Source organism: Rattus norvegicus, chromosome 3, assembly GCF_021556685.1.
Source record: "Rattus norvegicus strain SHRSP/BbbUtx chromosome 3, alternate assembly SHRSP_T2T, whole genome shotgun sequence".
NCBI classification, from domain to species: Eukaryota; Metazoa; Chordata; class Mammalia; order Rodentia; family Muridae; genus Rattus; species Rattus norvegicus.
In genome coordinates this window covers 103511093-103532931 of record NC_141536.1, presented here as the reverse complement: position 1 = coordinate 103532931, position 21839 = coordinate 103511093, and the positions used below count along the sequence as shown (strand labels likewise).

The 21839-nt window shown below is 37.7% G+C and overlaps 1 protein-coding gene and 1 pseudogene across 2 annotated transcripts in view; one reads left to right on the top strand and one right to left on the bottom strand.

Moving 5' to 3' along the window:
• Spred1 (sprouty-related, EVH1 domain containing 1) overlaps positions 1-21839 on the bottom strand; it is a 67058-nt gene that overhangs the window by 10277 nt on the left and 34942 nt on the right. For both annotated transcript variants that reach the window (NM_001047089.2, XM_087650903.1), the window contains 4 exon segments: positions 296-454; positions 4316-4365; positions 5783-5951; positions 17962-18136. In NM_001047089.2, coding sequence (NP_001040554.1) covers positions 296-454; positions 4316-4365; positions 5783-5951; positions 17962-18136 — 553 coding nt within the window.
• Eno1-ps25 (enolase 1, pseudogene 25) lies at positions 10723-11992 on the top strand (annotated as a pseudogene).

Below are 21839 nucleotides of genomic sequence, written 5' to 3'. Positions count from 1 at the left end.
TGTGCTGTCTCTGGTTTTTCGTACAGCCCAGTACACAACTATGTACTCATATTTATGAGAAACACACCATTGTTTTCAATATGTGAGATTTGCCACCAGATTACAGACACCATGGCTCATGGTGCTCTCTGCAATGGAGACTGCATGTCTCCTCTGGAAGTCAACTGTGGAAGTTCTTTCTAGGCTCCTCTAAGCAACCATCACATAGTTTTATGACATGGAAGAGTGGGGGCCTGGGTGTTCTGCAGGCACACCAGCCTCTCTACATAGGCTATCCATGTTAACATTTTCTCACCTGGCTCACTTGGCTTTGCAAGTAGACTCTTCTGGCATTCAGATCTTCAAAGGGTAATGGTCTTATGTCTGAGCTTCTGTAAGGATCACAGGTAACAACTGTCTCTTGCTGAAAAAAGTGATCTTTCACCAGGGAACGGGAAGTGTCCTCCTCAGTTGTCTAATGGGAACAACATCGACAAAGATATTTCAGCACAATTAGTAAGTCTATGCCATTGCCATCACTATGAAAGGCAATTCCCTGAACTCAAAGTACATGATAAGAAGAAATTTACAACACAAACTTCATGAACAAAACAGACCTTCTTATTAATAACAACTCAAAAGAAACAAATGGAAACTAATGATGACTTTTAATTATATTGAAAGTAACCAAAGAAATAGAAGAAGAAGAAATTAAGAGGGAAATACAAATAAATATAACAATTTACAAATTAAAACTAAAAAGCACACAGTAAAAACTACACTGATACATGAACAACAGCGGCCCATGATCGTGTGAAATGAGATGTGAACCTGAACTTGCTGATGGCTTACAGACATTTATACCATTACACTTAATTAGAAGAATATACTCCATTAATGTCAGTAAGACACCAGCCCAAAATGTCACAAAAATGACTATGAAATAAATGTTACCTAAGTGAAATATAGCACACTGTAAAACAAATCCCAGGTTTCTCCATTTCTTTCCAGTGTAGATTATACTGTTTGTTACTCTCTCCATTAATGTTTTGAAAAGAAAATCTGACAGTCAGGTAGAAATGAGTGAGTACTTTCACTGGCTCAAATTACTACCCAAACTACTGTAAACTAATTGGGCATAAATTTTATAGTGCTGAGGTTCAAACTGTGTATTTCACTTCTTGAGTTTTAAAGACTCTGTTAATCCTACTTCTAAAATAAACAAGTAAATTACATAAACTTCCTGGGATCTTTTAAATTTAAAAATAAAACTCTACTTTTTGCTCTGTAACAATCATCTCTGGTCATTAATTTCTCCAGAACTTACTTTTTTAAATTACAAATAACTGTAACCATTTAAAAGCAGTCATTATATCAGGAATCAAGCGATTATTAGAATATACATGAAGACCTACTGGTACTGACAATTATGTCAAAACCAGCTAACTTATATTATAACCTATTTTCCTAGCAGTTGTCCCAAAATATGTCAATTAATGCTAAATTACTGAATGGAAGTTGGCTAAACACTGTTACTCAGTATACATTTTAAAAACTTAGAACAGAAGAAGGAAGAAGAAGGAGGAGGAGGAGGAGGAGGAGGAGGAAGAGGAGGAGGAGGAGGAGGAGGAGGAGGATGAGGAAACAGAAACTTGATTAACTGTTGGAAGCTTTTTAAACCACCCAGGCCTCTACAAACCAAATATTAAGACAATGTAAAAGCCAAATGGTTAAGAGAAAGGACCTCAGAGGTTTGGATTCACTTTTTAAAATAGGATATAAAATTTAAATGACCAACATTTTACTATAATTGGTTATACTATCAGCCTTTGAGTTGGAATACTTACAAGATAAGAATTTGAATAAGCATGAGTTGTAGCAGCAATAGTAATTATAAGGTAACTCTATCCTTAATGATAACAATTTCTTTGATTAGGTTGTCTTTTACTAAAGTACAGCCTAATTGAGAAGTCAATTAAGAATTCTAAATGTTGGGCTGGTAGCTCAGGGTACTAGCACTTGCATAGCACTGGCAATGCTCTGGGTTCCAACCCCAGCACTGCAAACAAACAATGAAGTATTTCTTCTAAGACAATAAGCCTTAAAAAATTATGTATCTGAGCAAACAAAAACACAAAACAGTTATATGGTCTAGGATTACTATGATGACTTGGGTAGAATTCTCTATTTCTGTTATGTGAAGTTGATCAACAACTTGTAAGTATATACTTAAATGGGCCTCGGACATTAAAAACCCAAAGTAGCATTCAGATATAAGAAATGACCAAACAAGTGTTTGAAAAGTGCTATGCAAACAAAGTATAACAAAACATGTATTATTTATAAAGAATAAAATCAAACTAACATTTTATACAATGCTGAATCAGATGAACCAGTTTGATTATTTTTGTTAATTTCTTTCATAAAAAATTAAGATTCTGATTTTCCCTTAGTTTTGACACATATATTCATGTTTTAAAATAAAATATACTCTACCAGTGAACTAGTCATCATTATTTTAAATAATGTATTTTTTCACCTGATATAATATTCTGCAATTTTCCTACACCCTGGTCTGAGAGTTCCCAACTGAGACAGATTAAGTCTTTATGTCCATATAGTGACTTCTGAACTGTGAGCCATCCTAGCCGTTTCCTCACCTACTTCCTCTTCTTATTACTCACTGTGTGACTGAAGGCATCCCCCACTCTCGCCTACCCCAGTATCCTTTCTACCTATCTCACTTTAATGTGATTCAAACTGACCATCTTTCAGACTTTGTCCCATCATTTCTCATGAAGACTTTTTGGGTTTTATCTCAATGCCCTACTCTTTTGTTTTTTTAATCTGATAGTTAATACTGAAATGGGATTCCTGTTTAGATGGTATATCTGATCCTGATTTAACTTTGGTATCCAGTATCTGTCTAAAACTTGTCCATTTCTTCCACAGATTTTCCAGTTTTGCTGAGTACAGTCTTTTGTAGTAGTTATTTTCCTCAGTTTCTATTGTTATGTCTCCCTTTTCATTTCTGATTTTGTTAATTTGGACACACTCTCTGTGCCCTCTGGTTAGTCTGACCTAGGGTTTATATATCTTGTTTATTTTCTCAAAGAACCAGCTCTTGGTTTTGTTGATTCTTTGTATAGTTCTTTTGGTTTCTACTTGGTTGATTTCAGCCCTGAGTTTGATTATTTCCTGCCTTCTACTCCTCCTGGGTGTATTTGCTTCTTTTTGTTCTAGAGCTTTTAGGTGTGCTGTCAAGCTACTAGTATATGTTCTCTCAGTTTCTTTTTGGAGGCACTCAGCGCTATGAGTTTTCCTCTTGGCACTGCTTTCATTGTGTCCCCTAAGTTTGGGTATGTTGTGCCTTCATTTTCATTAAATTCTAAAAAGTCTTTAATTTCTTTATTTCTTCCTTGACCAAGTTATCATTGAGTAGAGCCTTGTTCAACTTCCATGTGTATGTGGGCATTCTGTCATTTTTGTTGTTATTGACGACCAACCTTAGTCCATGGTGATCTGATAGGATGCATGGGATTATTTCAATCTTCTTGAATATGTTGTGGGCTGATTTGTGACCAATTATATGGTCAATTTTGGAGAAGGTACCATGAGGTGCTGAGAAGAAGGTATATCCTTTTGTTTTAGGATGAAATGTTCCATAGATATCTGTTAAATTCATTTGGTTCATAACTTCTGTTAGTTTCTCTGTGTCTCTGTTTAATTTCTGTTTCCATGATCTGTCCATTGCTGGGAGTGGGGTGTTGAAGTCTTCTACTATTACTGTGTGAGGTGCAATGTGTGCTTTGATTTTTCACTGGAATGTTCTTCTGTTGTATAAGCCAGGGCTGTGGATTTTTTGGTATGGAGGTATATGGCTGCCATTCTCCTGACAATATGCTAATGACAATTTACAGTTCTTTTGTCTGTTAACTTTCTTAACTGGAAAGTGGTGGACAGGTGTGTACTGTTAATTCTGTCAGACTTCCCAGTTATACATGGTGTGTAGTTGGTTAAATACCCATCTAAGCTTTGTCACAGGTCATGCCCTGGACATGACGGCATGCAATCAATATACAGCAGATACACACACACACACACACACACACACACACACACACACACACACACACACACACACACACACACACAGTAGGTAAGGAGACTTCCCTCAGCATGGGAGGCCTCAACAACATAGATGATGTCCCGAGCAATCTGGGAATCCAGCCCAGTGATGCAGCATGAATGTGTCCAGTTTCCAGCATGCTACCCTGCCTATTTACTATGAATTCTTAAGTTTTCCTACAGATATTGATATTTTAAAACAACTTACTTGTAAATCATCATCTCCCCCTTCAGTCTCAGTTTTTGATGCTGGGCACCCTAAGAAAAGAGGTCAAAGTTAATTAAGCATATATTTATATATTTATTTTTGCCTTATATTTTAGTATTAATGGTTGACTATGGCATTACAGAGATTAGAGACTGACTTCTGCATTGCCTGGCAACAAATTCAAATAGCAGATACTTGCATTTCCTCCTCTGTTAGAATAAAAAGTGACTGTCTCCATTATTTCTTGGCAAATTTCCACTTTCTTTCATGGCTAAGCAGAATAGCTGTGTTATATTTCTCTGGTTTTTTAGTGATGTCAAAATGTGACGAATTCAGTTTGTTTTTTTTTTTTTCTAAATTGTCTGACCCAGGAAACATACGTGTTCAGAATTTGAGCTGCTTGAGTTAAAAAAGAAGTCAGTCTTCATTGACTGTGGTAGTCAAGGCTGACTGACTGGTGCATACCATGGCTGCATAAGCTTGTATGGTGTTAAAGAATGTCACTAGTTATAATAAATGAATGCAAAAAATGTATTGTAGCAGAGTAGTCTGCATTTATTCTCTAGACATGGCTACCATGAGGCAGACATGAGATAAGGAATGTGATCTTTATAAAAAGTTTTTTAGTTTATTCTTTGAGATAGAAAACTAAGTGACAGAAATTTAGAAAATCAGTTAAAAACGAACACTGTTTTTTTGTTGTTTATTATTTTATTTGTTTACATTTCAAATATTGTCCCCTTCCCTGTTTCCCCTCTGCAAGTCACCCATCCCATCTCAAAGAGAACACTGTTGACAAAGACATTCGATGCTTAACAAGACAGGAGGGGACTACTGCAGTACTACCCTGGTGAGGCATGTGCGCAACTCTTCCTTAAACACAGAACAGCTTACCCAGTCTAAGAAGAAGAAATATTCTCTTACAAGGGCACAAATATGAGCTTAAAAGTCAACCCAAGATTTGAAATATATCAGTTTCATTTTAACATCTATGAATAAAAATTTTTCTTTACAATACTTGTTTTATAAAACTTACCTAAAAATATAATCAACTGGGAACTTTAAAAATATGCCAAAATTAACCAGCTTCATACAGTATCAAAACATACTTGCCATTAAGCATTTTCATGCTCTTAAGTAGTTTATATTTCTTCAAACTTTCTGAAAATACCACCTTGTACTCACCTATTCTCTGCCTGCTTGCTTTTTTAGATACAGTCTTACTAAATACCCTAAGCCCAAAAGGTCTCATGCTCTCAATCTCGCTGCCTCAGTCCCTGAGCACTAGGCTAACAGGCACGTTTGATTATTCTGAGTCTAATCACAGACTGATTGTTATCTTTAGAACGTTTTTTCTATTACTAAGCATCACTTTAAAGGACAGCAACTACTTCAGGTCAAAGTTCAAGAGGAGAATATCTATTTCTATATAATATACATTCAGATAATAATAATAATACAACCTACCTTGAGAAATATCTTCTATAGCTCTTCGAATGCCTCGATCAAAAGCCCTGGCATCAGCAGGACTCTGAAAGGTAAGGCCAAACTTCTTGTCATCGATCTTCCAGTGGTGAAAAGTGGGAGTGACCTTATTATAGATGAGGTCTTTCTTAAGCATACATTCCAAAACCACCTGCAAAGTCAGGTGTTAAAGTTAATGAACACACAAAATGCATCTGATGTAGCTCTTAATAAACACTGCGGACTATAAATATAATCAACAGTTTTAAATAAATTGAGGCATTGGTTATAATCTTCACCAAATCAACTTGATAAAGGGACTAAGAGGGGATTAAGAAGATCACATAAGCTGTAAACAGAATGTAGATTTATACTGTAATTTGAAGGAATAAACACAGTGCTGCACACAAAGCTCCCAGAAGAATCTAGGCAACAGATACAAGAGAAGTGGTATTAGCAAATTTCAAAAATCACTCCCCACCTTTTTTATCTTGTGATTCTGGCGATCTAACCAAGGGGCCTTGTGCATGCTAAACAAGCACTCCACCATTAATTGTACCTTTCTGCCATTCCTTCTCTAAATTTCTAAAGAGACCCAATACAGAAGCAGGTCAGTTATCTGCCATTATAGTAGCTGGGTTATAAAACTGTTTTTCCCCCTTCGAGATGAAGTCTCACTGAGAAGGTTCTGACTGGCCTGAAACTTCCCAGGTAGACCAGGCTTGCCTCAAGCTCTTAGACTCTGCCTCCTAAGTCCTGGGATTAAAGGTATGTGCCACAATGCCTGGCTCTGGCTATAGAACTTTCCAAAGCTCTGGTTCCTCGTTTTGAAAATACTCATTTTAAAAATACAATGATAGTATTAAATAGATCCTATAATGAATGAGTGATAGTTTCATGTAAGTTGTGGGACAATACAGCTTTGTTTCTTTTTTTTCCTGAAATGGTTTCAGGGAAGTAAAAATAGGTAAAATTCCTTTCTCCCTTTTACTTTATTTTTAACATTCTCTCTATACAATCTAATGTTTACAACTTTTGTCTTATCTGTTTGTCTATTTCTTCAGTGTTGGGAATTGCATTTACAGCCTCACATGCTATGCAAGTGATCTACCACTAAAGTACACTCCTCACCAAGCATTTTTGTCTATTTTATTCTGAACTGTCCTAAGGAGAGGGTATAGTTTGATGTCCCACTGTTCTTGAATACTTGGGAGCGTTTCTTAAGACAATGCTGTTTGTTCTATGTATGTAACACAGCAATTAAATTTAACATGGAGACAACATTTTATCTCAGTATTAACTCTTTAATTTTTTGTTTGTTAATTTTTATTAATTATGTCATTTTTATCTCAGTCCATATTCTAATTATGTCTGATAACATTTCTAAAATTTCTGATAAGGTTCTAGGAGCACATATTATATTAAGTCTTTAAAATGGGAGCCACTCTATGTGACTGATCCATTTACAATGTGGTTGGTTAGCAAAGAACAAATTAAAGTCATCACTATCTTTTTGAACACTTGATTATTAATACATAATTACACTTATGTTGAAAAGTAGGAATGTATTATCCCTATTCTTCTGTTAAGATTAAGTAGATACTAGTTATTAGAACTATGTTGAGCTCTGGAATGAAAAATATTCTACTACCATTAATTTATTAAAATTCAATATTAAAGAAAAAGAGGAAAAACACGCTCTCTGTGCTATTAAGCAGAATTAAAGATTAAAAGAAAGTGGGGAAAGGTAGTATATTAGCTAATTTTCTCAAAATGCCTGAGAAAGGTAAAAGAAAGAACAGGTTGTTTTTGACTCAGTCTGAGGAGGAAGGCACATCATGGCAGGAAAAAAAGCAGCACAGTGGCATGAGGCGACTGAATTCACAGTCAGAAAGGACAGGAAGATGAATACTGGATCTACTTGGTCCTTTTGTCTTCAGCATACAACCCTAGCCCACAGGATGGTGTGTCCCACATTCAGGGTTTATTTTTCCTCTTTCTTAATTAAACCTCTGTGGAAACACCCTCAGAGGCCCAGAAGTGTTTTCTCAGTGACTCCAAATCCATTCAGGTACATTCATCACATAAAGTTAATGAACATGAATACTTTTTAGAGTGTCCAAAATAACAACATTGAGTTATGAAAAACAGAACACAAAGAAATGTAACATTCACATTCCAAAGCATGAAGAAATTTGACACAGAAAGTTGTTAGGTCTGTGGGCCTTGAGTGAAGATCTATCCCAACTGTGGATTGAGCCATGCCCTGGGCAGGATCTTGGGTCATATAAAATGGAGAAAGTAAGTGGAGAACTAGAAAATAGATTCAAAGTAGGAAAGGTAAAATTGATTTGGACAAGACCATTAAAGTTTCATCTGCCACCTATACATGCAAACAAATGCATGAAAGATGGTCTTTAAGATGTACAGCATTTAAATCAATTTACTGACATCATAAAGTATATCTTGACCAAGAAGCACACAGATTGTACTTTCTAGAAAATAACCTAATTCCTTAGTGAAATATGCAACTACTTCTAAATGCCTAATGAATCAAGGAAATCAGCATGAACATCTAAAAGCCTAAGAATGAGAGGGGAATAACTACATACAAGAGTGTAGGGCAGAGCACATGGGAACCCATACTTTGCATACATACAGGCCTCAGTTTCAGGAGAACAGGAGTGAGAGGGTGGAGGAGGGGTGCGGAGGCTATGTGGGAAAACCAAGGCAGAATTTTTAAAATGAGTTTGTACCATAAAAGTTTTAGCAGATAAGAAAATCAGAAAAAAACTTAATGTCCAATGTACAAAAAAAATCTACTTTTTTAATTTTAAGAATTTAGAGATCTACACAGACAGATTTTAGATGCTTAAACCATGAACAGTTCCCGTGAGGGGCCCAGTAAGACTTCTTAGAGATACGAAAGATCAGCATTTAGAATTTACGCAGAAGGAAAAGGCTGTGAGATCTACAACAATCCAGAGAAGAGAAGGTGACAGTGGGAGGCCCCATCCCCTAGGCCTTTGTGCTCATGCACAGGACAGTAGCATGGGATACAGCATCTACAGAAAGATAGCAGAGCAGGAGAGAGCCCACAAGATCCTACGTAACTCATCCTAAAGGAGACAAAAGGGGGACTCAAGAGGGAAGGACAACCTTTTCAAGAAAGGCTGCAGAGAAAACAAACAACCACAGTCCTAACATCCTGCCCCAAAACAGAGAATCTTGATTTAAATATCACATTAACTAAAAATTAGTGTAAAACGGACTATGAGTTTAAATATAAACTATAAAACTATAACCCTTGAAGAACAAATTACAGGATATAGACTCAGAAAGCACAGCTAGAGAGGAGTTCATAGATCTGACATTACAACTACAGTCTATTAAAAGAAAAAAAGATAAACTGAACTTTATCAAAATTTAAAGCTCTACAAGAGCCTGCTAAACTTTAAAAAAAGATAAACTACAGGTGGGAGAATGTATGTATATAGTACATATTCCCAGAAAGAACTAGAATGGAGAATACAGAATCAGCACTCAAGGCTCGATAGAAAAAAAGCCGTCTAGTAAGGAAATGGGTGAAAGAGCAGAGGGCACCAAGAAAGGATACGATCACAGCTACTGCGGGAATGCACATTAACCCTACACTGACTTTCCACTAGAAATTAACAAGAGACTCCTTGAAATGCTAACAAGAAGGCTGGGAACATTTGGATACCCAGTGAGAAAATTTAATACAGCAAGGCCACTTTCAACATACATTTGGCAACTTCTTATACCATTAAACAAATGAACACATAATTTAGCAAATTAAGTTTTGATCATTTATCCTAGAAAAAGTAACATGTACACAAAAACATAAAACCACAGTAAAATGTACACAATTGTTCACAGTAGCCTTATCTATGAAATGGCCCAGTCTAGAAATGACCTTTTACAAGTTAATGATTAAGGAAAACAAACATAAGCAAAACAAAACTATTACTTACAAATTACAAAATACTGAAAATAAAAAGGACAAACTCTTAAAACATGTTATGTTGAATGAAAAACAGACAATCGGGGTTGGGGATTTAGCTCAGTGGTAGAGCGCTTGCCTAGGAAGCGCAAGGCCCTCAGTTCGGTCCCCAGCTCCGAAAAAAAGAACAACAACAAAAAAAAAAAAAAAAACAGACAATCATGAAAGATTGAATACTTACAATTCCACTTTTATAACAATTTGGAAATGACAGAAATCATAGAAATGATCCAGAGGACAGATTGGAGCTTGTCAGGCTAAGAGAGAGATGCACATGGCTACAAAATATCAACAAGGAGGAGGAGTCACTGGACTGCTTTGTGAATGTTTGCCTGTGAATGATAATGTACATGATTAAACTCTAGAGCTCTAAATAGAGTAATAAATGAGTGAGGATAAAACAGACATCTCTGGGTGATTGTATGAATATTCTAGAATATGGTAATATAGTCTTAGAAAATTATATCATTGCTGGGAAAATCAGGAAGAGGATATACAGAGGATCCCTTCACACTGTTTTGTAACACTAGTAATCTACATTTACTTCAATATTACTGAATATCTATGGAATACATTCTAAATCGAGCTTCTTAAAAATCAGTTATCAGATTCTGGTGGCAGGTAAGAAATACAAGTGCTATGTCTACAATAAAGCATATCTCCAGGAAATAGTCAGTATCATACTTCTATGTACAACACCAGAAAGTCTATAAATTCACAAAGAAAAAGGGACCTTTAATCATCAGTAGGGTCAAATATTATTCAGAAAGTTCTACTTAATGCCTAAAGGAAAAAAATTGGAAGAAACGAGTGCTGCTCCAGTACAGAGCCGCCCTCATGTCTGTCCTTAACACTCTCTTCAGTGTCTACAGAACTCTCTTTCCTTTCTTCACTGAGATCCAACTGTGAGAAGTTCACCATGTCTATTCTCAGAATCTATGCCAGAGAGATCTTTGACTCCTGTGGGAATCCCACTGTTGAGGTGGATCTTTACACCACAAAAGGTCTCTTCTGATCTGTGGTGCGTCCACTGGCATCTATAAATCCCTAGAACTCCCAGACAATGATAATTCCACTTCATGGGGAAGGGTGTCTCAAAGGCTGTTGAGCACATCAATAATACTATTGCACCTGCTCTGGTTAGCAAGAAATTCAATGTTGTACAGCAAGATGTCATGTTGTACAGCTGATGGTCAAGATTGACAGCACGGAGAATAAATCTAAATTTGGTGCAAATGCCATCCTGGGAGTATCCCTGGCTGTCTGCTGTGGTTGGTGCCATGGAAAAGGGGGTAGTGCTGCTTTACGGTTACACTGCTGACTTGGCCAGCAACCCTGAAGTTATCCATCCATCCTGCCAGTCCCAGCCTTCAATGTGATCAACAGCAGTTCTCAGGCTGGCAACAAGTTGACCATGCAAAAGAGTTCATGATCTTGCCAGTGGGGGCATCCTGTTTCCAGGAAGCCATGCGCATTGGAGCAGAGGTTTACCACAAAGTATGGGAAAGACACCACCCATGTGGGTGATGAGGGCAGATTTGCACCCAACAAAGAACAAAGAAGCACTGGAGCTGCTCAAGACTGCAATGGCAAAGGCTGGCTACACTAATCAGGTTGTCATCGGCATGGATGTGGCTGCCTCTAAGTTCTACAGGGCTGGCAAGGATCACCTGGACTTCAAGTTTCCAGCTGAGTACAGCCGGTACATCACACCCAATCAGGTGTACAAGTCCTTCATCATGGACTACCAAGTGGTGTCTGTTAAGATCCCTTTGACCAGAATGACTGGGATGCTTGGCAGAAGCTCACAGCTAGTGCAGGCATCCAGGTGGTGGGGGGTGACCTCACAGTGACCAACCCTAAGCAGATTGCTAAGGCTGTAGGCAAGGAGTCCTGCAACTGCCTCCTATTCAAAGTGAACCAGACTGGTTCTGTGAGCGAGTCTCTGCAGGCGTATAAGCTGGCCCAGTCCAATGACTGGTGTCATGATGTCCCATCGTTCTGGGGAAACGAAAGACACTTTCATTGCCATCCTGGTGGTGGGGCTCTGCACTGGACAGATCAAGATTGGTGCCCCTTGCCGATCTGAGCACCTGGCCAAGTACAACCAGACCCTTAGAACTGAGGAAAAGCTGGACAGCAAAGCCAAGTTTACTGGCAGGTCCTTCAGCAAACTGCTGGCCAAGTAAGGCATGGACTGGAGATTCCTGGAGCTACCGGATCTCTGTCCCTGATGTCATCCAGGTGGCTCAAGGCCAGCCCAGTGCTTGCCCTCCCATGTCAATGCTTCCTTAGATGTCCACCCCTGACCACCTGGAGCCCTGCTGGAGACCCCAGCTTTGTAATCATGTGATTGGTCTGAATCATTGTTTCTGTCACGTGGCTTCCCAGCGAGTGTCTGAGGCCCTCAGAACTCCAGTGTAATACCTAGGGTGCCCACCATCAAGATGCCCCCAGTGGTTTGCATGTAAAAATAAAAGCTGCAGAAGCCCCACATAAACAAACAAACAAAAAAATGCAATAACTTTAAAAGACTCCAGAAATGGTAAAAAGAAGATGGTAATATTTATGGCTATATGAATAGGATTGAATGTCCATATGGCTTAAAGATAAACCATTTACAGTTCTCAGAGAATGGGGAAAAACACACTTTACAATAAAGTAATATCTAATGAGGACAACTACTTCCAGCAAGATCTAACTTCTCTATATACAGTTATAATAATAGCAGAAAGTATGTTTGCCTAAAAAAAAGCTACCAACCAAGAATCAAGCAGGAAGCTACATGAAACTGAACTTAATCCCTGCCAATTCCTATGCTATAGCCTCAACCTACAACGTGGCTTTCTTTGAAGACAGAGATTGTGAAAAAGTAGCAAATGTCAAATGAAGTCATATAGACAGAGCCTAAATTATTATGAAGCAAGTGCCCTTGCAATGAAAGAGATATCAGCATTCTTCTCTCTAGACCAGAGGACTTGGTAAGTAGAGTCTGCCATGTAGGAGGTGCCCTCATCAAAAACGTAAGCAGGCCACACCCTTGATCTCTGTAACAGCCAGAACTACAAAGACATACATTTTTGTTTTTTAACCCATCCACCAAATGTATTATGGCAGCCTGAGCAGGAAAACCTGCACACAGAAAGTCTCTAACCATAAATGATTAAATACAGACAGGAGTGATATTAATGATCGTCAGGTTATTATTTGGCATCTAATAAAAAGATTGGACCAATAATTTCAGTTGGAGATTAGACTTTAATTCAGTAGTTAGGAAGGCTTATAAACATTAATATCCTGAACAGAAGCGTAGCTCAGTGGTAAAATTTTTGCCTAATAAATATTAGGTCTTGAGTTCAATCTTCAACACCACGAAAAGTGAAAGAAACAAACCTACAGTTCAAAGGTTTCAAACAGAACACCAGAACAGGACAGGAGACCTAGTATGAAACACCAGCATTAGGAACTAACTAGAAAGATGACAACATAACTGATGATGTAACACACCATATCATAATAAGCCAGTGCAATACAGTAGAACCCATTTAGTAATGATTCTAAACGTTCTAATGAACAGAGTGATGGCCATCATTTAAAACACACAGCTGAATCTTAAGAAATGGAAAGTGTGGGCTCAAGAAAGGTCAAAGTAGGAAAGGTGAAGCTGTCTGAAAGAGAAAAGAGGACCAGCAGAATAACTGGTAACTCCCAATCCTAACATTCAAGAACCAAGTACCAAAGGGCTTCAGAAGACAGCAAACAGTAATGGTAACTGACAAGGTTTTCCCTCTTCAAGGAATATCAGCTGTGTTAAAGAATTAACTGCTGTAGAACTACTGCTGAAACAAAGTCACAAAACTTACTTATGAGAGTATCCAGAAAGATACTAAAAGCATAATTTATTTCTGTGTCTATGGCTAGACCCTGAAATGCACAGGTAACGATGGACTGGTTGAACACTGCTGGCATTTGTCCCATTTCCAATTATTCACAGCAAAGCTGATTTTCTCAAGTACTCTGTCTCACCCAATCCTATTTTAGGCAATAGAATGGAGATCTGCTCTCTACCAATTCTTTTTTTTTTTTTTTAAAGGAGGGGAGGGAGGAACCTTGGAGGAAAAGAGGGGGAAGGAGAACATGATCTGGTATTGGGTAGGGGAAAAGGACTGAAGTCCTGAGGACCAGCAGAAAGAATGGAAACAGGAAACCTGAGGAGGTAGGAGGTTAGGAGAACCCTCCAGAATGTATGAGAGTGAACATCTGTTTACAGTCTTTCTACCAGATTTTTTTAATTGAACTTTTTTTAAAGATGTATTTTATGTACATGAGTGTTTGCCTGCACATACAGAAGCCTATGTACTTTGTGCATGCCTGGTACACAAGGAGGTCAGAAGACGCAGTGCTCTTAACCCCAGAGTTATTCGTGCCATGTCGGTAAGAGTAGCCATATTGTTTTAGCTGATCCAAGAGTACCCAAGCAACAACATGAAGACAACTGCTGGCCTATGCCTGAGAAACACAGTTAGATGAAGACTAAGATGGCGAGGCTCAGACCATTTTTTGTGTTGATGTAAGAAAGATTTTCTGTATAAAAATATTAGTAAAAACTAAAGGATTATTAGCTCCAAGTTTTAGGAAGTTTACAATGGTTAAACATTATAGATGCTGAGAAGAACAGAGCGAAACTGTGGAATGAGAAAACTGAGAAGGCTATAGAGAGCTACAGCGGAAGGGGGCAAAGGCGAAGGGAGGGTGTAAACAAGTGTAGATTAGGATAGGTTAACAAATACTTTGATCCCACTTTCCAAATCCAAAGGGGTTGAATGTCATTTTAATCAAAGCAACTGTCTTTATCCCAAGAAATAATTTAATTTTGTCTTGGTCTCCAATAGGTGGCAAAAAGCCCTATTTTAAAAATACTGTTTTTTTTTAATGGAGTAAGTATTTTAATGAAACTTTTGTTTTTATAAATTTTGTTTATTCACAATCTAATTACACATTAATTCTAAAAATAATTCTTTGTTCTCCTTGGCAACTTCCTACAAAGGAAATGTGACATTCCTTTTTTCATTTCAAAATCACCTTTGTTAATCAATATTCACACTGGCAGCTTTGCCTAGTCTTGTTCTCAAAGCACCTTCAACATCTCCCAGCTTTAGGGAGGTCTTTGTATCTTCCTCTTGCCAAGCAAAACAAGTAATTACAAATCAAAGGCTGGAAAAGTCTTCTGTCAAAGCAATGTTCTTCGTTCTTCAAGGGTCTTGTAAGCACCCTTTAGTCTTGCCCAGTATGTGTCCTAGTCAGCAGTGGCCTGTGCACCTCTTCCGAATACTTATTTTCTAAAAAGCTGTACGTTCATTCAGGAGCCTGGAGAGCAAGAGCTTCACTTCTGTAATCCACCTGAGGAACTGAACTGCTAAAATGCAGCCCAGAAACAGGTATAGATTGTGTCTAGCAAATACATTAATTACCACATTGAAAACTGTTAAAATACAATGTTTATTTAGTAGAAAAATCTTTAAAAGAACGCAATTATTAATTTAGAAAGAACTTTAAGGATTTCCAGATTTGTAGTCCAAAAATTTTGAGAAAACAAAAACCAGAACCTGGGCGTTGGAGAAGAAGACTAGGGGAAAAACCAATCAACAAAACAAGTCACAGAAAGACACTGCCATCCTTGAAGGACTAGAGGACTATTATCTCTTGATTTCAATGCTCCTGTCTCCTTTGACTTGAGACTGTATACTGTGCTATTTTCAAGTTATGCACCCATGACTTATTGCCTATACTTTTATCCCTAAGCCTCCATAACAGAAAATGTTTCTCTAAGCAAATCTCTGGAACAAGCATAGCAACGTTCCAACTGGATGTAATGTCTCCTTGAGGTTACGTCTGATCTGCTTATTACCTTGCATCCAACAGTTAGGTGAAAAGATACATGCTTTGATTCCTGGTCAGTACTACTAGCAGAAAAACCTATCTTTCCCACTAACCATTATTGATGGTCATCTGTCCCAGGAGTAGGTTCTGTGCGTGTATGTGCATGCCCTCCCTTTCCCTCTCTCCTCATTCCCTCTCATTCCCTCCCAGTAAAAATAAGATTGTTCTTTTAAATCCCAGGTTCACTTTCTGTAGTTGTATGGAAGGCTACATACTGAACACTCACTGTCTCCATCAATGTGAGGTACCTCAAACCAGCCTCACTTCAAACTACACTGTTTGGGTTCCATAATTAACATTAAAATGGTTTTATTAGCAAACATTTCTCCATTTTTTTATTCCATAGTTGACTAGGTTTTAAAAAAAAACTATTTATTACTAAGGTTTTCAGAAGAAACATCTACAACTTACTTTTCAACAAACCAGGCTATCAAGGGAGAGACACTACCTCTAAGACCCTTACTGCAGCAGCATGGTAGTTACTTAAGTCTCCAAGCTTCAAAGGGCATTAAATGTGCAGACACCGTTCTGTGTGGGTACAGAACCACCTTCTAAACTTTATAAGTTTATTCTATTATCCTCTGATTTCAACTGGAGTTTTCCACAAAACTGAATATATTCAGTTAACTCATTGTGCCATTTGTAACATTAGGAAATAATTATAAGCCCACAAAACAATGGACTTAAGAGTATTTCAAGATCACTTGGGATAATTCTAACCATTGGAGAAATTTGGCCGACATTTCGTTCAGCAGCTTCCTAAGCTACTGAAATGATCCATCAGTGGAAACATTATGGAACCCAAATCCCCGCTGCATTAAAAATGCCCATGCATGAAAAGTTATTTAAATCTGAAATATTTCTGGTAAAACTAACAGGTAAAATAAATAGGTTTATGAACTTGTTTATAAAAAATATTTAAAGGGTTTTTAGTTACTTTAAAGGAACTTAGGAATCTTCAACACTTTCTATTCTGCTTCTATATATATGCTATTTCCTTGATACAGGAATGGCATTAATGTTACTCAGCTTCAGATAGTAGTTTTGGACTCTCAGATAAAATGAGAAGAAGCCTTCCACTACTTAAAAATGACAACTAACATCAAGCACTAGACTGTCATTTAAAATACTTTTATATAAAAATAAAGGGGTGGAAAATAATTGTGTTAAGAATTAGAATGGCCAGTAGATAAGGCAGGAATAAGCAAAGTTTCTCTGTGGAGGGCCATACACTTATGGTCGCTGCTGCTGCTACTGTCTTGTCTTTATAGCATGAAAACAGTAATAAATATAAATGACTTCAGCTGAACTTAAAACAATTTGCACGGGGCTGGAGAGATGGCACAGCACTTAGGAACACAGGCTGCTCTTCCAGAGGACCAGGGTTTCATTCCTGGAACCCACATAGCGTCTCATAATCATCTGTAACTCTAGTTCCAAGGAATCCAACACCTTCTTCTGGCTTCCCAAGGCAATAGATATGGGTATAGTGAACAGAGAATTATGTAAGCAAAACATCCATATGCATAAATACAAATTCATTTTCTAATTAAAAATTGTATTTATGGACCCTAAAATTTTATTTCACCTAATTTTATGAGTCACAAAATTATGTTTTGACTTTACTGACCCTTGTTTTTTTGAGATAGGGTCTCACTATGTAGGTCAGGACAGGGTAGCCCAGAACTATGCATTCCAGGCTGACCTCAAACTCATCATAATCCTCCTGCCTCAGATTCCTAACAGTTGAGGTTACAGGTATGAGGTACCATGACCAGCTTTTATAAACTCATTGAAAGTGTTTAAAACAAATAACCCCTGTCCCCCAAAAATCATTAGGTCATGGTCTGAATAAAAAAAAAAAACAATTAAAAAGAACAGGTGGTATGCCTGAATCTGCCCTTCAGACTAGGAGTTGCTGATCTTTGGCCTAAAAAACAAGGAGAAGTGGGGGAAGAGTAGAGAGCTATTTGTGAACATTCTGAAGTTAAACTAAACAGTAAGGTAGCCGTCCCTTACAATATATGTACATTACTGTCAGATCCAGTTAGAAACAGTCACATATTGCTGTCTTTAACATAAATATAAAAGCAATTCCCAAGAAGTAGTCACTGAGTCACAAGTAAAATTAATTCTCTCATAAATACCAGTTAGAATTTGAATTCATTTTTTTCAGAAAGTATCCGAAAATTATAGTGACAATTATATTAATCATTACCATTTTGTCTCTGAGTCTCTCTCCACGGATATAAAAGTCTGCACAGCCATTCTCTTCCTGCTGAGGGACTCTGAAGACAGTGACAATGCTCAGTCCGCTCCCTCCGAGTGGTAGCCATCCACCACTTGAGTCATCTCTGGTCATCACCACAGCTCGCACTCGTGCATAACTATTACTAAAACAGATGCAAAGATTGGGAATTAGCTCTTCCATAAACAACAAGAAAGCCAATCTGTTGGTTCTGTTTTAGAAGCCAAAGACAACATTAATTACTATGCAGTAACTGCTGTGTATATTACTTCCGTAATAATGCATAGGGGGAACCAAACTTTAAGGAGAAATTCACAAACTACAGGTTATTCTTTATTTTGAAGGTTCAGCCCACAATAAGACTACAGGACTCTTACTTCAATTCATTTTGGTAGACAGAGCATATCTGGACCACGCTGCACATGCCATAGAAAATTTGTCACCTAGCCTATGTGTATACATTTGCTTCAACATTAAAACAAGGACAATTATTGCTATATTTATTAACTGCTTCTAAGTTCTTAACTGTTCTGGAACATACCATAAACAAAACTTTGAAATAAACATGCTTAGGCTTAGAAGCCCACATATAAATTTTTCTTCTCCCAATGGGGAGCCTATACCATTTTTACAAATAAGAGGGATAAATGCCTGCTTATTCATCAATCAAACATATCTGTGGAAACCTTTCGTGTTGTCATTTTGCGAGATTCTCCTCTTAAATGAGACGAGTTCCATTTCATAATGTTCTCCCCAAATTAGCAATGAGTATTTACATAATCTAGGAAATTCACTTAATGCATTAAGTGTCCTATACAACTGACATGTAAGCCTTTATTTTTGAAACTTTTACTGATTATTAACAAATCCTTTCTAAGTCTGCATAATGAGTCATGCAGGCTTAGAAAATACCCTGGCTACACTTTGGACCTGTGTTAATTAGGAATCATCAGATGAGGTTATACACTTCTAAGTGTGTGTGTGCAGGCTTTGAACTGCGGCCTGGTACTCGGATGGTACTGTGCTGGTCCAGTAGCTCCTCTTTGCTTCGGCGGCTGTTTCTATTATTTAATTTTTAAAAACTATAAAGTATAATTTCTCTATTCCCTTTAATCCCTTCAGCCCCTCCTATACACACCTGTAACCACCAAAATGTATACATGTGTATATACACAGCTTGTTGTAAGTATTTGTGTTCCCTCAAAAATACACTGCTATCTAAACCCAAAGGTGAGGTATTTGGGTCATAAAGCAGCCTTAGTAAACAACAGGGTCAGTCACCTATGGTCCTGAAAGTGGACCCTCAACAGACAGCCTAATCTTAAAGTTCTTATCCTTCAAAACTGTGAGAAAGAAATGACCCAGTTGTGCTTCACATTGTTGTAGGAGCCCAAACTAAGTTATGTAGAACCACCATGGAAATTAAGATAAACCATTTCTGCTAGACCAGAGAATCCCCTTTTGCCTTCTTTCTGTTTTTATTTATAACATGTAGCATGGCCCATGCTAAGATTTCATATATACTGAAGAAGGGGGTATTATCATTATCTTTTTTTATCAGAAGTTCATTTGTAAATTTTACTAAATAATCTCCTAGTTGAATCAGTATTGATTTCCTACACTAAGAGGAACTTTGATCATTACAGTTTGTAAACTGCGGTCAAACCCTTATACAGATCATCTTTTCTTTAATCCCATTTTTGAGAGGATCTAAAGTAACCCAGGCCAGCCTAGAACTCACTATGTAGCTGACAGGGAGCTATACAAGTCTTTTATTAGCAATGCTTTCATATTTCTTAAGTACCTAGACATGAAATTATTACGTCAAAAAGCAGCTGCACGTTTAACCATGTACAAAGTTAATTTGCTTTACAAAGTAGTAGAAACTCTACACCTCATCAAAAATGACAGCGTCACACATTCCACATTCCTACTAATGTTTGGTTTTCAATATCTCAAATCTTACTGTATTGTATACATTATGGTGCAATTTATCAACAATTCTTGTTTTGTTTCTTTGAAGATTAATGAGAGCTAACATAATTTCATTTGGCCATTTGCTTATCTTCTTTTTAAATCTTTCTATCTCTCCTCTTTATTTTTTCAAAGGCAGAGTCTCATTCTGTAGTCCTGGCTAGCCCAGAGTGCCTATGTCATATAAAGCAAGTTGACCTCCAACTCAAAGAGATCCACCTGTCTCTGCTTCCTGAGTACTGGGAATTATATTGTCTTTTTTTATTTTCAGAAGTTCTTTATATATTCTGGACACAAGTGTTTTGACAAACAATATTATTCTGCCCTGTTCTGTGGTTAACAGTGAGGATCTGTTTGACTGTGACAGCACACACCTTTACCATAAGTACTTAGGAGGCAGAGGCAGACAGAAGCCAGTCTGGTCTAGTTGACTTAGCAAGTTCTATGCTGGCCAAGGCTACACAGTAAGAACCTGTCAGAAGAAGAAGAAAGAGGAAGGAGGAAGGAAGTGGAAGAAGGGGGAGAGGAAAAAGGAAGAGGAAGACAAAGAAGAAAGGAAAAAGAAAAAAAGTGGGGATTCTAGTTAAATGTCCTTAAGTAAGTTAGATGTAGGTTTGGCCACATCCTGAGCTCTGAGGCCTTTGGAAAGATACCAAAGCTTCTATGCCTCATCTTTGAAGTAACAGTACACATCTTTATTACAAGCAAACAATGCCTCACAGAGTAAATGCTGTATTAAGTACATGAGAAGAAAACATTTAAAACTGAAGTTGCCATTCTGGTTATTCTAAGCCAGGCAGTGATGATTTTCCATTGCTGGAGACAACGTAACTGGGGTAGTTACATTCTGAAAGGACTTTTTTGTTTCTTTTTTGTTTTTAATTTAAAACCAATACAGTACCTAAACATCAGATCTCTGCTCTCACTTCAACAACCACGAACAGTAGAATTAGCTACTACAGTGTCACACAGGGCTGAAAAATGTCTAATGAACAGAGGATGATTTCCCATAGTTCTGAAAGCTATAAAGTCCTAGATCAAGAAACAGGAAACTTTTGTTCAAGAGTTCAAGTCTCTGTCAAGATGTTCCCTTAAACCTTGTGATCTCCACAGAAGGAACACTGCCCCCTAAAGGATTACATGTTAAAGGTTTGCTGTTCAGCTGATGCCATTCTTAGTCAAAGTGGGACTAGCAGGAGGAAGTAAGTCACAGGAGCATGCCCTCAGAGAACATGCTAAGTAAGGTCCTTGTTCCTTTCCCCTTTTTGCTTCCTTGCCCACTAGGGGTTAAGCAGCTCTGTTCGATGGGGTGAGTTCCCTGGCATACCACAGACCCAAAGTGCCTGATCCAAGTGATTACCTACAGAGATCTCTGAAATTCTAAGCCAAAATAAGATTTTTTTTCCTTTAAAGTTGCTTTCCTCATGTATTTTTCACAGCCAATGGGAAGATGACTAGCACAGAAGTTTACTGTTCATGTTAAAGTTCTGTATTTTATCTTGTTATTATCATCTGATATTTATTCTGTTAACTGAGCAACTGGAAAAAGAAGTAACCAAGCACTATGGCACAAGACTGACTCATACAGAATGGTGACTGGCTGGCATTAGTTTCATTTTTCTTTCTGAACATTACCACGGTTTTGCTTCCCTACAAGTCTAGTAAGATTACGATTTGCTTAAAATGCTAAAGGGGGTGAAGAGAGACCTCGACTGCCTAGAACATGTACATTTCTCTTCTAGAACTCAAGTTGGATTCTATCACCAACCATTTCTTGGGGTCAGAGAGCTGTTTCAATGCGTAGAGACGTTTGCCATCAAGCTGAACTGTTTCATCCATGACAAATGTGATAGAATATGAAAAGAGACTCCCAA